The following is a 17,347-nucleotide window of genomic DNA, read 5'->3' as shown; positions in this document are numbered from 1 at the left end:
ACCCAAGCAAGCGCTGATTGAGACAGCTCACAAAAAATAGCAATGAAGCCAAGGCAGCAGAGGGGCATCCCCAGGTGGGCTTGTAAAGCTAATGCCATGTTCCGGGCTGCTATGGCTTCACTGCTGTTTTTAGCGAGCTAGCCCAATTAAAGAGAGGTATGCCACACGTGCTCAATCACACCTCCAATAAACAGTGTAGGCATACCCTGTCAGTAAGGCTAAGCAGAGTACCCAGTCTCTTCCCATTTTGCTGTGGACATATTAAGTAAAAGTCACAGACAGGTCACGGGCAATAAAGAAAAATTCACGGAAGTCCATGACCTGTTCCTGACTTTTACTAAAAATACCACAATAAAATGGTAAGGGACTGGGCAGCTGGGGGGTGTCTGGGAGCTCTATGCCCCCCACCACTGGTGGGGCTCAGAGATCCAGGGTCCTCCCTGCCACCAGTGGTGAAGGGAAGCTGCAGGATCCCCCTGCCCCCTTCCCAGAGGCAGAGAGCTGCAGGAATCCCCCTGCCACCACTGCAGTGGGGAGCTGCAGGGGTCCCCCTATTGCCATGGAGTGAGCTGGGAGCTGCGGGGTCCCCTTCTCCCTGCATGGTGTCAGGAGAGCTGCAGGGGTCACCCTGCCCTGCTGAGGCAGCAGGGAGCTGCAGGGATCCCCCTGCCACTGCTGCGGTGGAGAGCTGCCGGAGTCCCCCTGTCCCACAGCGGTGGCAGGGAGCTGCCAGGGTCCCCCTGCCCCACGGCAGCAGCAGGGTACTGAGGGGGTCCCCCTGCCCTGTGGTGGCAGTGGGGTGCTGTGGGAGTCCCCCTATCCCATGGTGGCTGGGGAGCTGCCGGGGTCCCCCTGTCGGCATGGCTGGCGGAAGCTGTGGGGATCCCCCCTTGTCTGCAGCGGCAGCTGGGAGCTGTGGAGTAGCCCTGCTGCCCATGGCAGCTGAGAGCTTGGGAGCCCACTGCCTCAGATGGCAGGGGTACATCACAGCTCCCTGCCACTACGGGAGGCAGTGAGACCCTTGAGCTCCCAGTAGCCAGGGCTGAAGTCACAGAGGTCTTTGGAAGTCACAGAGTCTGTGCCTTCCGCGACCTCCGTGACAAAACCGTAGCCTATCAGTATCATCATTCCACATAGAAGGGCTGCAAACAAGAGCTGATTGAAATTTTTGGAAAGAAAGAGTTTATTTTGTCTTTAAAATAAAAGAATTTCAAGAAAAAACTATTGACTTTTTTGAAATTTTCCATTTTCACAAAAATTTTTGCAAAACGTTTTAATTCAATTTGTACAGAAGTTTTTATAAAAACATATTGAAATGGTTATTGGAATGTTTTGTTTACTGAAAACCTGTATTTTAATAAATGAAAGAAATCACTAATCATTTAAATAAACATTTGGATAAAAACTTCTACGAAAAAATATAAAAAAATTGAAATGGATGGATTAGTTTCGAACTTGGCAAAATGGAAATAACTTCAATTTTTTTTCCACTTAAATATTTATAAATATTCTCTATCAATCTGCTTCCTATTTAAGTTTTCTTACATCCATTACCATATTTAAAAATCATCAGTGATGGAACATCCACCAAGACCATTGAGAAGTTGTTCCAATCATTAATTACTCTCATCATTAAAAATGTACACCTTCAACTTTCAGCCATTGGATTGTGTTCTACCTTTCTCTGCTAGACTGAAGACCCCATTATTAAATAGTTTCTCTCCACGTAGGTACGTATAGACTGCAATATTAATTTTATATCATTCTAGTTTTTGAATCGAAATGTTGTGCGGTACCAAGTCAAATGCCTTACAGAAGTCTAAGTATATTACATCAACACTATTACCTTTATCAAAGAATCTTGTAATCTCATCAAAAAATATATCAAGTTACTTCAACAAGATGTATTTTCCATAAGACCATGTTGATTTGCATTAATTACATTACCCTCCTTTAATTCTTTGTTAATTGAGTCACTTATCAGCTGCTCCGTTATCTTGCCTGGGATCCATGTCAGGCTGACAGGCTTATAATTACCCGGGTCATCCCATTTACCCTTTTTAAATATTGGTACAACGTTCGCTTTCTTGTAGTCTCCTGGAACTTTCCAAGGGCTCACAGACTTATTGAAAATCAGTATTAACAATGAATTCCTCAGCAGCTCTTATAAAACTCTTAGATGTAAGTTATCTGGATCTGCTTATTTTAAAATGTCTGACTTTAGTAGTTTCTGTTTAACATCCTCCAGAGATACTAGTGGAATGGAAATAGTGTTATCATCACCATATAATAAGACTATCTCATCTGTTTTTCCCCTAATACAGAACAAAAATATTTACAGAACACTTCTGAATTTTCTGCATTATTATTGATAATTCTACACTTTTCATCTACGAATGGACTAGGATTCTTTTTGTTCTTAATATATTTAAAACATTCTTTCTCATTGTCCTTAACACTGCTGGCCATAGAGTTCTTCTTATGTCCTTTGGCTTCCCTTATCAATTTTCTACAATTCCTAACTTCTGATTTACATTCATTACCATGATAGCTCTCAAAATGAAAGCCTAGGTCCCCTAGCCTAGGCAAATGGGACCACTCACACTGTATAAAGTTAATCATACATATATGTTTTTGCAGGGTTGGGGCTTTTGATTTTGGCAAACAGAGCAATGACCACCCACGTCCATATTCTGCAATACTGTCCTCTTTCTCATGAGTGCAGTTTATCAGCATTCCAGGAAAATGCTGCTGGAACTGGTGTGCATCATGTTTCATTTTAGATTCCAGTTCTATGAACAGGAAGATCAACACTAAATCAGTTGTGTGCTGCATTCAGCAGCTATGAGCTTGTCCACCCTTAAATGGTATTCAATTTTAACTATTCCAGTATAGTTAAAATGGTACAAATCTTCTAATGTGGATGCAGTGATATTGATATAAAAATGCTTTATATTGGTGTAACTATTCCTATATGTGAAAGGAAATAAGTCACCTTTGTACTGGAATAACTTCATCCACACAAAGGCTTTTACTGGTATAACAATTATGCTAAAAAAAACCCCTCGATCCCTAACCACAGGTATATCGGTAAAACATTTAAGCGTACACCAGGTCTTTGCTAAGCTGTGATGATCTGAAAGGCTATTTCTTTTTCTTCTACTTCTTCTTTAATTCCTGGTATGTTGTGTGCTTGTTGAAACACACAGAGGGGAAAATATCCATTATTAAATGATGAGTGTTCTTAAAAACTGCCTTAAATCTAATTCACACATGAGGGACTCCCTGTGCAACAAGCAGTGAAACATGGCCAGGGTTGTCTATTGCATTATCTTCCATGCAAACCCTTTAGTCCCCGCAATATTACTCATCCCACAGACACACCTCACGCTAAACTCTGCACACACACAAAAAACTTTGTTGGGAGACTTTTCCTGCATGATTTGCTCTCATGTTTCTTTCATCCTCCAGCTGGGCTGGCTGCTGGATCTGGGCGTTGCTGCTTCTGTGATAGGGGAGAGAGCCTCCACCTCCTTTCACTTCTTCCCTCCCTGGTTCCTCACTCTCTCTCTCCCCCTCTGCCTGGCAGGATCCCACCAGCAGAGCATGCAATCAGGGAGCAGCAGCAGCAGGGAAGATGCAGAAGTCTAGTCAGAAAGAGCATCTCTACAAGCTACTGGTGATTGGGGACCTGGGTGTAGGCAAAACCAGCATCATCAAGCGCTACGTCCACCAGAACTTCTCTCCCCACTACCGGGCCACCATTGGGGTGGACTTTGCCTTGAAGGTGCTCAACTGGGATGCTGAGACGGTGGTACGGCTGCAGCTCTGGGATATTGCTGGTTAGTACAGAGGGGAAGGGAAGTGATAGAGGGAGGGGTCCAGTTCTCTTTCCCCCACATCTGTCTAGTGATGCACTAAGCATTAACCCAAAACAGCATCAAGCCTTGAACTGGGAACTACAGATGCTTTAAAAATGATGGAGGAGACCTAGGAAAGAACACCTCAGGTTAGATCAAAACTTCAGAGCTCCCCAAGGGTGGGGGAGGGAGGGAGGGTACGCCCTCCCCTTGGGGATTCAGTGCTAAGGCAGTTCTATCTAGTCTCATTCATCTTCTACATACACTCTGTGACAGGGGCACACTGACGGAGTGTCTCATCACTTTTATGATTTTTCCCCCTCTCATTCAAATTGTTCTCACCCACCTTGCCTGACAACCCTAAGTGGTTTTGGGGTTTGTGTTTTTTGTTTGTTTGTTTTTTCTTTTTTTGGTGGAAGTGGGAAAAATGGTCTCCTCATTGTGCATTTTCTGGAGGAAGAAAAGGCTCATCAGGATTGTTAATGTGATTTTTGTAGTTATTAACCAAGGAAAAGCTATTGTTGGGTTATTTTAGCAAACTTCTTCAATTTTTTTCCTTTCTGTTCTCCCCCCCTCCCCCCAGGTGCAATCTAATAGAGTTATTCACACTGTTTTTTTAAAAAAATCACTATTTGTATTTGAGGAATAACCTCACTTGTCAATAACTGGTTTACTAATATTTTCTAGACATTTTACGGTAATATACAGCAAAATTTGGTAAATTACTCTGCATCATGAGAAAAATAATAAAAAAGGAACAACATCCTATGATGCCTGTTTTATTTCCATTTTTTAAACAGAATAATTCCACATCATTGCAATAGATATTTGGGGAAAGATTTTTTTTTGCATTGTCTTATATTTTGCTTCTAATTAAAATCATGAGTTTTCATTTTCACAGGTCTCTCTTTATAACTGTTAATTAGGTTTCAGTGTGCAAAATGTAAATATGTCTCAACAGCATATTTACCATGATGCCAGTACCAATTTTTATTTAGCCTATATAAGAGAGGTACCTTAAATACTACTACTATAACTCAGAATTTTTATACTACTATAACACAAAGGAAGGCCTTTTTCATTCAAATGAATTGAGAAGTTACCTTTACAAGTAAGGAACTGCAAAGAAAATTTTATCTGCTCTACTTACATTCTGACTTCTGACCTGTATTTTAGGTTTATTGACTTACTCTAGAATTATACCTACTGAGACCAGTGAAATAAGAAACTTCTTAGCATTCTTTTTGAATAAAGGGATTTTATACACTTGTGTATTTGGCATAGACAGATAAGCTAGCTCATATCTGAGCTCTGAATTTGGCACTGTACTATCAAAACTACTAACACCACAGAAGATGGTTTATGCACAATATTAAAACTATTTAAATTCTTAAAAACAGATGCAGCATCTCTAATGAGACACGTACTCACAGTTTTTAAAAACTTCTTTTGCATGCCTTGTTCCAGAGACTATATTAAACTGCTAATCATGTGCTGTTGGATCATATGATGTAGCTTTCAGTCAGGCCGCAGTAGGTTTGAAAGCAATTACTCCAAGCAGTAGTATTCAATGACTAGCACAATCTCTGAGTGATCACACATGACAGAGAGAATTACAGTACTGTGTTTGTGTGCATTGATCAAGTGACTTCCTAAACTTAAACTGGATTGCTAAACTCCAAGAAACCCAATGAAGGTCAGTACAGTGCTCAATAACAAACAGAAGTTACCATCTGAGTTCTAGTGTCTGGCTTCCAAGGAGTTTTAGTTGTTGACCAATGTAAAATAGAAAATAACTTCTGTAAGCAACACTTTAAATTCAAATCAGCACAATTCTGGTTTTAAAGCTACCATGAGTAAGGCAGCTGGATGGTGTGAAAAACAAGTTGCTTAAAATCAGAGGGAAATAAATTTGATTGCGACGGGCAATGAACCGAAGCGGTGTTTTGTTTTGTTTCTTTTATTCTGACTGTCAAGAGCCACTTCAAGCAAAATACAAATATCCAAAGTATAAGAGGGGACAAGTGAAATTCCAGAGCTGCTCTGGATCTCATTTTGGAAATATCTTAATAAGGTAATGCTTAGCTTTGCAAAGGAAGCAATGCCCTTTATCCTACAAAACAAACGGATCGGCTTGGCTTTGTATAAGGGCCACCTTAAAAGCAGACGATCCTGCAGATTTATCAGTCTGAGTTCTTATATGCTCCCCACTTCAATGGTTACTGAATAAGAACGTAAGAACATAAGAATGCCATGTTGGGTCAGACCAAAGGTCCATCCAGCCCAGTATCCTGTCTACCAACAGTGGTCAATGCCAGGTGCCACAGAGGGAATTAACCTAACAGGTAATGATCAAATGATATCTCTCCTGCTATCCATCTCAACCCTCTGACAAACGGAGGCTAGGGACACCATTCCTTACCCATTCTGGCTAACAGCCATTAATGGACTTAACCTCCATGACTTTATCCAGTTCTCTTTTAAACCCTGTTATAGTCCTAGCCTTCACAACCTCCTCAGGCAAGGAGTTCCACAGTTGACTGTGCGCTGAGTGAAGAAGAACTTCCTTTTATTTGTTATAAACTTGCTACCCATTAATTTCATTTGTTGGCCCCTAGTTCTTATATTATGGGAACAAGTAAATAACTTTTCCTTATTCACTTTCTCCACACCACTCATGATTTTATATACCTCTATCATATCCCCCCTCAGTCTCCTCTTTTCCAAGCTGAAAAGTCCTAGCCTCTTTAATCTCTCCTCATATGGGAGCCGTTCCAAACCCCTAATCATTTTAGTTGCCCTTTTCTGAACTTTTTCTAATACCAGTATATCTTTTTTGAGATGAAGGGACCACATATGTATGTAGTATTCAAGACATGGGCTTACCATGGATTTATATAAGGGCAATACGATATTATCTGTTTTATTCTCTACCCCTTTTTTAATGATTCCTAACATCCCATTTGCTTTTTTGGTGGCCGCTGCGCACTGCACTGCACTGTACTACCAAATGTAGAGCTTACTCTCATGAATAGATCAATTGTCCATTTCAATGGAGCTACACATGGTAGTAAATCGCAGGGTTGAGCCCATAATTTGCTCAGCAGTAAAAGTAGCATGGGGCTTGATTCTGAGTGGTGCTGAGCATTGGCAAGTGCTATTACAGCACCACCAGAGATTAGAGCCCCTGGTGACGGCATTATTTCTAGAATGAATTAATACTTTCCAGCTAGGTGTTTGTGCACAGTATAGCTCATTGAGACATAGACGTAAGAGATGGAAAAGACGAAACTAGCTCATTCAGTGCCATCCCCTACCACTGCAGGATTATCCCCCACAGTATATTTTTTATTATTCTTATTTCAGCAGAAAAAAGGCTAGAGATCTAATGACTAGAAGCTGATAATGAAATCTAATGACTAGAAGCTGAAACTGTATTAAATTTAGACTAAAAATAAAGCACAAACTTTAAACAGGGAGGGTAATTAACCGTTAGATCAATTTAACAAGTGATGAGGTGGATTCTCCGTCACTTGACATCTTTAAGTTAAGACTGGATGCCTTTCTAAAAAATATGTTCTTGCAAAGTTATGGACTTGATGCAGGACTTACTGGGTGAAGCTGTACAGCCTGTTTTCTACAGGAGCTCAGACTAAATGAGCATAATGGTCCATTTTGGCCTTAAAAATCTATTAATTTAATGTTTTAATCAAGGCAAGTTCTAAAAATCCCAGCAACTGTGCTTCCAGCACATCCAGGGGGAGGCTATTCCACAAACGAATACTCCAGGAAGTTTTTCCTAATACACAGCCTACCTTTTCCCTATCTTAACCTCATCCTATTACTCGTAGTTATATTTCAGAGTATGTCCCTACATAACTACTCTTGCAACTTGGATTTCACACCCTTCAAATAGTTGTAGGCTGTTATCCAGTCCTCCTTTAGTTATTGATTAGCGAAAAGATAGATAATTAGCTCTGTTAATCTTTCAGTCCCTGCATCCCCCTTATCTCTTTGTTGTTCTTTTCTGAGCTCCCTCCAATTTGTCAGTATACTTTTGGAAGATGATGCCTAAACCTTAAACCAAAAATACCAGGCATAGTTTGAATCAGAGCCTTGGAGACAGACACTATTATCTACTTGGTCTGCAGTGGTGTGCTTGGCAAATACAGTCCAGAACTGTTTTGAAGCCACAATGTATTATACTGCAAACTTGTGTCTAATTTGCTGTTCACTATCACTCCCTAGGTCTCTTTCAGAATTATTGCTTCCAGGTTTTCTTGTCCCACTGAGCACATGCATATTGGATTATTTCTTTCTCCCATATATTGGCTTGCATTTTCCTAGCTTGGATCAACTCCTGTTACTTTTTGCCCATGTCTGCCCCTCATATTGAAGACAGCAGCATTGTACTACAAACGGGTTTGTTTCTCATCCGTGCCATTTTCACCTTCAGAGACAGACTCATTTGCACAGATACTATTCAAATGTTTAAAAAGCTGTAAAGTCTATAACAGCATTAGGATCTCTCACGAGCAAACGAGCCTTTCATTAATACTGAGCACATTACATCCTCAGTAGATCATGCCCTTAATGGGATGCCAAACATTTTGGGTTATATGCACAAAGAAGATAGTCACCGTGATTTCTCAGTTAAGCTCCCTTGAAATTACTGCTCTGCAGTCATAAAGAAGAAGCCCCATGTCCTTAAATGTGCTTCTTCTTTCACAGAGACTGTCTGTGGTTTGTAATGTAATCTGTCATCATCTGTGAGCCTGGGCCAGCACACTATACTTGCAGGCTGATTTCCAAGCTGCCCAAGTCTCAGTTGATGGCAGAGATTAAATCCACTGCATGCCAGTTTAGGGTCCAGTCCTGCCCCCACTGAAGCCAATGGCAAAATTCCCACTTATTTAAATGGTGCAGGGTCTTCCCCATAACCAGAGAAAGGCCATTTTGAGGTGGAAAGTGGAAACAAGTCCCAGACTGAAAGCTACTCACTGGGATGGGAGTGGGGGTGGAGGGGGCATGGAGGTGTCAGAGCTCCCTGAAGAAAGAAAGCTCTTGACCCTGTCCATTTTCCCAGCAAAGGTTATGACCCTGTTAAGGATCATAAGGAGGTTACTTAAACCATAGGAATGGAAGAATACATTTAATCTCCTAAAAAGAAAAGGAGTACTTGTGGCACCTTAGAGACTAACAAATTTATTAGAGCATAAGCTTTCGTGAGCTACAGCTCACTTCATCACGAAAGCTTATGCTCTAATAAATTTGTTAGTCTCTAAGGTGCCACAAGTACTCCTTTTCTTTTTGCGAATACAGACTAACACGGCTGCTACTCTGAAACATTTAATCTCCTGTAGCTCCTGGTGGGCAGGCAGATGGATCTGGGCCTGGTTTTGGACTGGATTTTTTATTTTAATTTGTACTTGAAAGTGGATATGGAAGGAGATGTCCTGCCCTCTCCCTCCCAATCACTAGAGAATATGGGCAAAAAAGGGAGTTTGGGCTCAACTATTTTTAAGCTGTGGGTGGAATTCTCACATCACCCTAGAGTCCATGGGAGGGGATTCCTATTTTCCTTCATCACCAACCATTTTATTTTCAAGCGGAGATGAGTCTTCAGATCAGTGGGACCCTTTTGCCTCTCACAAGGTGACAGGAACTGAGCCAGGAAAGCCTGATACATTCAGTCAGTGGCCCTTTAAAATTCTCTCCCTAGCCCACTGACTTTCCATTAGCTTGTTCATTGGGGCAGGCCCAATACCCACATTTACAAGTGGACTTTCAAAGGCTTTGAAAATGTGGCCACTGTTGTAGTGTATAAGAATTGGATACTACCCAATTCCTGAACACAGAGAGCTCACAAACAATTTAAAGGGGTAATACTCGGTTCCTACACACTACAACTGCATTTCCCCCCCCAGTATTCTAATGTAAGGGATGGGCATTTCTCAGGCTGAATGAATGTCCATGACCTAGCATGAGACTTCTCAGTGAAGTGATTTGAAAATTTACCATAACACGGACAAAACAGAATATTAGTCCCTAATCTTGTTTTTGCAAATGGCTCAACCATTTTTGCTGAAACTTGATAAGAAAATTCAGCCTGATGCAGATACCTTGTATGTGAAATTTTAGCCCAAACTGTTAAAGTTTGGCAAAAACATAGACAATTGAAAACAGGGTCTTAGAATGGAAACTATCAGGAAACTTTAACTGTAGGCAGCACTACTAGCTCTGCCTGTAATGTATTTCCAAGTTGCTCTTGGGAAGGGATTTGAAGAAGGTGGAGGAGAGTAGTTTTAGGGCTCAGTTAAAGAAAAGTATTTCATTTGAAAGAGCTTTGTGGGAAGAGCGGATGAATGGGTGCTTAAGGCTGGCATCATTGACGGAGTAAAAAGGGTCAAGGGGTGATGTTATAAGAGGCAAGAATGGACAAATAGGGAGGAGCAGAATTGTGACAGGCCCCAAAGGTAATGACAAAAAGCTTTATACCTGATATGAAGGAAGCCAGAAAGTAGAAGGTTGCCATAATCAACATGGGAGATGATGGCCTGAATGAGCTGTGTGGGCTGAAGGAAAGGGTTAGATTTTAGAAATGCTATGGTGGAAAAAGTAATGGTGTTTCTATATGGCCTGGAATTGTGTGGGGGAGATAGCGGGAGGAGTCAAAGATGACTCCCAGCTCCCAGGCCTGGTTGAGAAGCAGGATAGTGGCACCAGTGACAGAGAATGGGGTGGGTGGAGGTGGCTTTGCAGATCTGTTCAGCTGTGACCTAGCTTTTAACCTTCCACAATCTCCTAGCCATGGAGATTCTCTGAAAAAATATTTATCCTGCCATCTTGACAAAGATGAACCCAAACCTGTCTGTTGCAGGGGAGTCTGCATACTGTTGACTGACAGATTCCTTGCAAGACTGCACAGCACAGGGGACACGAATATCACATGCTAGAATGTGCAACCATACCTTGCACTGGTGACCACTCACTCCCACTGGTGACTACTGCTGGGAGTAAATTCTCAACAGTGTGAGTCAGGGGTGCCCAGTCTAGGCCTACACATGTAACTTAGGTACCAAAGAGACAAACATCTCTGGGGACATACACATTATTCAGGTTACAGGATCCCTATTGAGAAGCTCTCAGGAGTTACAACCAAGCGAACTATGGTCATTTTTGAGAATATACCACACTGTCCCCTAGACATCCTTAGCGTTCCCATATATGAGCACATCCTATTTCCACACTACCTCACGAGTGTGAAGTTCTACTTTAATGCCATCCTTCACTGACTCACTGGGCAGGTCTACACTGCACCTGGGAGCAAACCTTCCCTCCCAATGTATCCTCTATTCCCCCCTGTTCCTCACACATATGAGGCAGCTGGATAAGGGGAGGAGGGAAGTGAGGTAGTTTGGGCTGCAGTTTCATTAATATGTGGACAACAGTCAGTTTTACTTCTACTCCTACACCAACACCACCACCACCAATAAAACTGTGTTGTAGTGGCCCTGATTTCCAAGGGCATTTGATATAGGGGCTTGAATGAGGGTGAGCTAAGTGATGCTCAAATCACATAATATGGGAATGCTGACAACTGGCTTCAGGGAAATATCTTCCCTCCAGTATCTAACTTCCTCTTCATTTCCAGGTGCAATGGAAAAGGGTGCTAGTGACTTATATAGCACTGTGTGTTTGGGTACTATCTCCATGGGCAGCGGGTATCATAGGCGGGGGAAGGCTGTGCCTTCCCAAATAGCCAGGCGTGGCCCCACCCATGCTCTGCTCCCAGGCCCCCTCCTGCTTTCCTCTCTGGCTCTTTCTAGTTCCCCTTGCCATGGCCCCATCTTGGGCTGGGGCTGAGACTGCATGCGTCACCTGCCCTCCTCACACTCCGGGGCTGGGGTGCTGGGTCCCTGCCACTTGCCCTCCCAGCACTCCAGGGGTGAGGGAGTTGTTGCTGTGCCACCCATCCTCCCAACGTTCCCGGGCTGGGAGGAGCTGGGGCCTCACCATCTGCCCTCCTGGCGCTCTGGGTCTGGGGGGTGCTAGCTTCAGGCAGGGGCTGGCAGCAATGGGGGGCGGGTGCTCTAGGCTCTGGTGGAAGGGGCAGGGCCTCTGGCAGAAGGGGCAGGGTTGGGGTGTTAGCTTCCTTGAGCGGGCAGTATACACTCCGCCCATGACTATCTCCCTAAGAAGTCACCTCTCTCTTCATGATCTTCTGTTGCAGCCAAAATCAACTATACCACTTGACCTAGATTTAAATGTCTGGGAGTGGTTGGCAAGGTGTCTTTAGTGGAAGGCTCTCAATCTTGGAATTAATTTCCTCTACTGCTGATAGCTCAAGTGATGGCCTTAAGGGCACAGTGCAAAGCCTGCCTGTTCCATAGACTCTAGCCAGATAGGCGACAGAATTGTGGAGCAGAGAGGGTTTCTTTAACTTTTGGTTTATATTTTTCAGATACAGAGGCAGTTTTTAAAGTATGACTGTGGTCAGCTACATGTTGATGGTTGCAGTATAAATTATGATGTGGTTGCTGGTGAGATTATGTAGGGTGCATTTTTATAAATCAATAAAGCCCAGATTTTGGTGCCCTTTATCTTTACTTGTGTCAAATGATACCTTACTCCTCACTAGTGGTTCCACTGAGACCAATGGTACCATTTGTGGAGTAAGGGTGTATTATGATCCTGATTGCTCAGGTTGTATATGACCTTACTCCAGTACTGGGAGCTCATTGGGGCTCATTTGTAGAGTAAAATACATGAGTGAAGATAGTCTGAATCTGGCCATAAATAAATAAATTGTGTGATCTGGAAAGAGATGCACTGTTGTACCCATGAGCCAAACAAAACAACTATTCCTTAAATTTCTGCTGCTTCTGATGACAAGTTATACCCCAACCCCCTTCTGCCCATCCCTGTAAAGGAGGAAACAGAAGATCCTGTGAGAAGCAGGAGATAATCCTGGTGTCTTGATCAACACTCCCTCTTGCAGTAAAAGAGTTCTAATGTTCAAGGCTGTGTTTGAGATACTGTTGAGTGCATAATGACTGGTCTGTTTGCTAACCCAGTAACTGTACTGTCTGTGTTTCACTCCCTGCTTGTAAAGCCAGGTTCTGTTACCTACACTCACAATGAATGGGACTGAATTCCATGAGTAATCCCACAGATTGAGATTAAGTATATCTGCAGAGTAAGGTATAGTTGGTATAGGTCAAAATCCTTGGAGAAAAGGAATTTGGCTGGCCCTCTAGCTATAACAGCACTTCAAAGCACCATACAAACATTAATTCAAGGGATCATTTTTCCTTAATGAGGATCACATCTTAATACACATGTGTAGTTTGTGAAGCACCTACTTTCCCATTCACAATTATACAAAAATTTTAGGCAACCTTGACTGAAATTCCTTCCCCTTCTCATTTGCTCAGCTTTTACACACTAGGTTACCGTGACATTGTCCTTCCACTAGCGTGGTCCAGTTTGCGTTATTAGCTTTTTCCAGGTAAATGAGTCAAAGTTCTGCAGCATATTTTGCAAAAGTAATTTAGTAACGCGGGGCCTCCATCCCTGCAGCACCTTGCTGTGAAATCCTCACTGGAAGGTGGAAAGAGGCCAGCACTGGGGGTGAGTAAGATCTGCAATAGGCACATTAGTGGATTTGCAAAGTCCTACTGGGACTGGAGTATGTTATTTATCTACTGCACTGATCAGGGCTAGACTAAACTGTTAGGCTCGGCCCAGAGTAAGAGGTGGGGAAGTAGCTGCACCACCCCAGGAGGAGACCTAGGAAGGAACTGTGCCTTGAAGGCACAGTCCCTCCCTGCCCCCCTTGCTTGGGGAGGAAGGAAGTTACTGCCCCCCTGTGCTCCCAGCTAATTACTCTGGCTGGTGAGTGCAGGAAGCAGGGTGGAACCAGGGGTCCTCTAAATCAGTCTCCTCTGTCTCATCCCTGCTAACTTAGTGCCAAGGGGCATTATCTGGCATGCACTCCCCTCATGGCCAGAATTGCAGTCTGAGAAGTCTTTACTCAACTAAGTAGAGAGCATAGAAGGCAGGGAGACTACTTCCACATGAAGGAAAGCAAGGGCTAGCCCTTGGAGAGCAAGAGACCAGGAGCTTGATATATTGGCACGGTCTATTCCCAGCTCTGCCATTGACTTGCAGTGTGATCATTAGCAAGTTGCTGAAGGTGGCTGGGCCTCAGTATACCCATCTGTAAAATGGATACAATCGTTACTCCCATCAGAATGACTCTGTGAGGCACAAGATTACTGATCTAGTTTTTATTTCATGCTTATCACCAATGTCAACACCTTGAGAGCCTTTCACGAAAAATAGGAAGTGTTACTGAGCCATGACACACGAACATTATTTATATCCATTGCTATTGAACAGAAATGAACATTTGTCTGGAAAAAAATCATGCCAACAAGTAGATTATTGAATAACACATGACTTAGCCACTCATCTGATTAGCCCATTGAGAGAGATCATAAGACACTATTATAAAACATGGCTGTAATAATAGTTCAACATGACCTTATGTTTTCCAGCAATGACATGTCCAAGTCTTGTTTCATCAATGCAGAACAGTGTTTGTTTAAGGAATATGAAACCAAGACTAATTTAGAAAAGACGGAAGTTCACTCTTGGCTTCTGTATCATGTGAATGAATATCTCCTTGTTAGTCTGAATGTTAACCTAGAAAACAAAAGCTAAATATCACAGCTCTGTGGTACTGTCTGCGTAATGCACATTCTCAGAATTCCATGTGCTAGCACTGGGTGTGCTTGCTCAGTGTGACTTCCAAGAACTGGAAGATAGCATGGAAAGGCAATGGGGCCTAATGATGAGAGTACGTGTTCCAGGAGCCAGGACTCCTGGGTGCTATTTCCAACTCTATGATTCAGGTTCAGGGTCTGTCTCCACTGCAGCTGGTGGTGTCATTTCCAGCCCAGGTAGAAGTAACCACTTAACCCTTGATTGCTCTAGTGTCCTAAAAATAGTGCAGTTGCAGAAGCACGGGCAGTGGCTTGGGGTAGGCACTGAAGTACAATCCTGTCCAAGATATTTGGTGTGTATTTGGGTGGCGAGGCTGAGCTGCTGCCCCTACCGCCATGGCTATCCTGCTATTTTTAGTGTGCTAGCTCAATCAACGCTAGTGTGCGTGCACCTACGTGAGCTGGAAATCACACCTTCCACTGCAGTGTAGCCATACTCTGCACCTAACCTCACTGTGTGACCTCACGAAATCCATTCATGCAAAATTCTGCCTTGTCTTATGTAGGAGCAAAGTGCTAGGGAGGCTCTGTGCCCTCCCATGCCACCCTCAGATGCATGCAACAGGAGCAGGGCAGATTAGATTGAGCATTCCTCTGAGTGCTAGGCAGGGCTCTGGTGTGACGAAGCAGGACTTTTTTGTAATGTTTTTATGAAGCCTATTTGTGCCTCAGTTTCCCCCCATACATTCCTATCCGGGGTGGGGTAGCATGCCCTGAAAACAAACTTCATTCTGCCAGGAGAGGTGAGGGGTGATGGGTGTCACTTAGCTGTCTGAGTGGATTGAATGTGTCACTAAAAAAAAGGATGGCTGAGGCCAACCCATATCAATGGAAATTCTGAGAAGACAATGGGAACAACTAACCAGCAACCCAGAGGGAGGAAGATTTCTTCACTTTTCATCAGGGAAGCTAAATATAGATCCCAGCTCTAGAATAAAGGACTGGGTGGAATGAAGCAGGATAAATGTAAGCTCTGGAAGAAGCTTGGGCTCTCTGACTTTGGAAGTGACTAAGATCTGGTCTACTCTAGAAAATGGTCAGCTTTACTGTCACTTGGGGGTGTGAAAAATCCAAACCTCCTGAGCAGCATAGTTGAGCCAACCTAATCCCCAGTGTAGACAGTGCTAGGTCTATGGAAGAATTCTAGTTACTGCCTCTTGATGAGGTGGATTACCAACTAGAGAACCTCAGAGTCTGCAAATGGAGTTTACCACATCTTGGATGGTGAATTGCAATAAGCTGACCAGAATGGACTATATTGAATCCTTATTTCTCTCTGCTAACCTAAGCACTTGCAATGCTTTGTTCCACCTGACTAACAAACCCTATTCTGTTTTGAGTTTGAGGTGTCACTGTAAATACTGCTTGGGGTGCAGGCGAAGAAGGTACAAGTCTCTACCAGGAGTCTCTCTCAGCTGGACTCACTGGACAGAGCTCACAGTGTGAACAAGGAATCCGGCAGCCCAGTATCTCAGTCTAGGAGGCAGTGAGGTTGCATGGTCTACCCTGAAGGATGAGTGAATCCCCTTGGTTCTTCCAAGAGATGGTCTAAAAGCATAGCACAGATACTGTGGACCTATGGCACTCCAGAGCTCCACATGCACATTAGCAAGCAATTTAGCAGTATGGCCAGACATTAGTCTTGCACATATGCTCCTATTGTCATGAGGTGCAAATTGCATATTGCATATTGCTCTTTCTTGGAGCAGTAATCAGGGGCTTTACTGTGGAGCATGTTGCTCTCAGGGCCCACGTGAACCATGCAGCCATTTGCTTAACCATGGCTGCTGCTCTACTCGGCACAGTGCATTTTATACTTGTAAGGCTAGAATTTTGCCCTTAGCTTCTCTAGTACTTTTGTTTTCCCATCTGTAAAATGGGGATAACCTTTATATGCCTTGTGAGATGTATTAATATCTGTAAAGCCTGCTAAGATCCTTGGTATTTTCCCATAGACCTGGAAACCTACTGGCTTAATAGGATTCTAGCACTACTAATATTTGAGCTTATGATAAAGTTATTACATTTCATTAGACTCTAGCCCTATTACATGCTTTCTGCTCTCTACACTCACTGGCTTTTTCACACAAATGAGGCTATCACTGTGTGTTATTGTTTAGATGAATTGTAGCTTTCCGATTTATAGCATTAAACTCCAGGCTAGATAATGTTCTGCCAGATAACACATGGGCATGTGAACTATTGCCTCAGTCTGGAAGTGATGATTCAAATGATTTTTTTCCCCTCACATCTTCATCATCACAGGTCAGGAAAGATTTGGAAACATGACAAGGGTCTATTACAGAGAAGCCATGGGAGCGTTTATTGTCTTTGACGTTACAAGACCAGCGACATTTGAAGCGGTGACAAAATGGAAAGAGGATCTGGACTCTAAATTGATTCTCCCAAATGGCAAACCTGTGGTGGCAGTTCTCTTAGCAAACAAATGCGACCAGGGAAAAGATGTGCTTATAAACAACGGCCTCAAGATGGAACAGTTCTGCAAGGAAAATGGGTTTGTGGGATGGTTTGAAACATCAGCTAAGGTAATTACATTTCTTTTTTAATAAACCAAATGTGTAAGAAGCATTCCCCGAATGCAGAGACATTAACTACTAAAATGGGTTACTCAGTTGCAATGTGTACCTTGCAAAGCTCTTATCTCTGCTGAATTAATGGTCAATGGAAGCACTTCTA

The 17,347-nt window shown here is 43.0% G+C and overlaps 1 protein-coding gene across 1 annotated transcript in view; it reads left to right on the top strand.

Annotated features, from left to right (window-relative positions):
* Window positions 1–3,576: 3,576 nt before the first annotated feature.
* RAB38 (RAB38, member RAS oncogene family) overlaps window positions 3,577–17,347 on the top strand; it is a 28,001-nt gene continuing 14,230 nt past the window's right edge. The window contains exons 1-2 of the mRNA XM_038377239.2: window positions 3,577–3,842; window positions 16,916–17,196. Coding sequence (XP_038233167.1) covers window positions 3,638–3,842; window positions 16,916–17,196 — 486 coding nt within the window. The 5' untranslated portion in view covers window positions 3,577–3,637. The remainder of the gene's footprint in view (window positions 3,843–16,915; window positions 17,197–17,347) is intronic.

Source organism: Dermochelys coriacea, chromosome 1 (assembly GCF_009764565.3).
Source record: "Dermochelys coriacea isolate rDerCor1 chromosome 1, rDerCor1.pri.v4, whole genome shotgun sequence".
NCBI classification, from domain to species: Eukaryota; Metazoa; Chordata; order Testudines; family Dermochelyidae; genus Dermochelys; species Dermochelys coriacea.
Note: the sequence above shows the minus strand (reverse complement) of the source record. Positions and strands in the feature narration are given on the sequence as shown.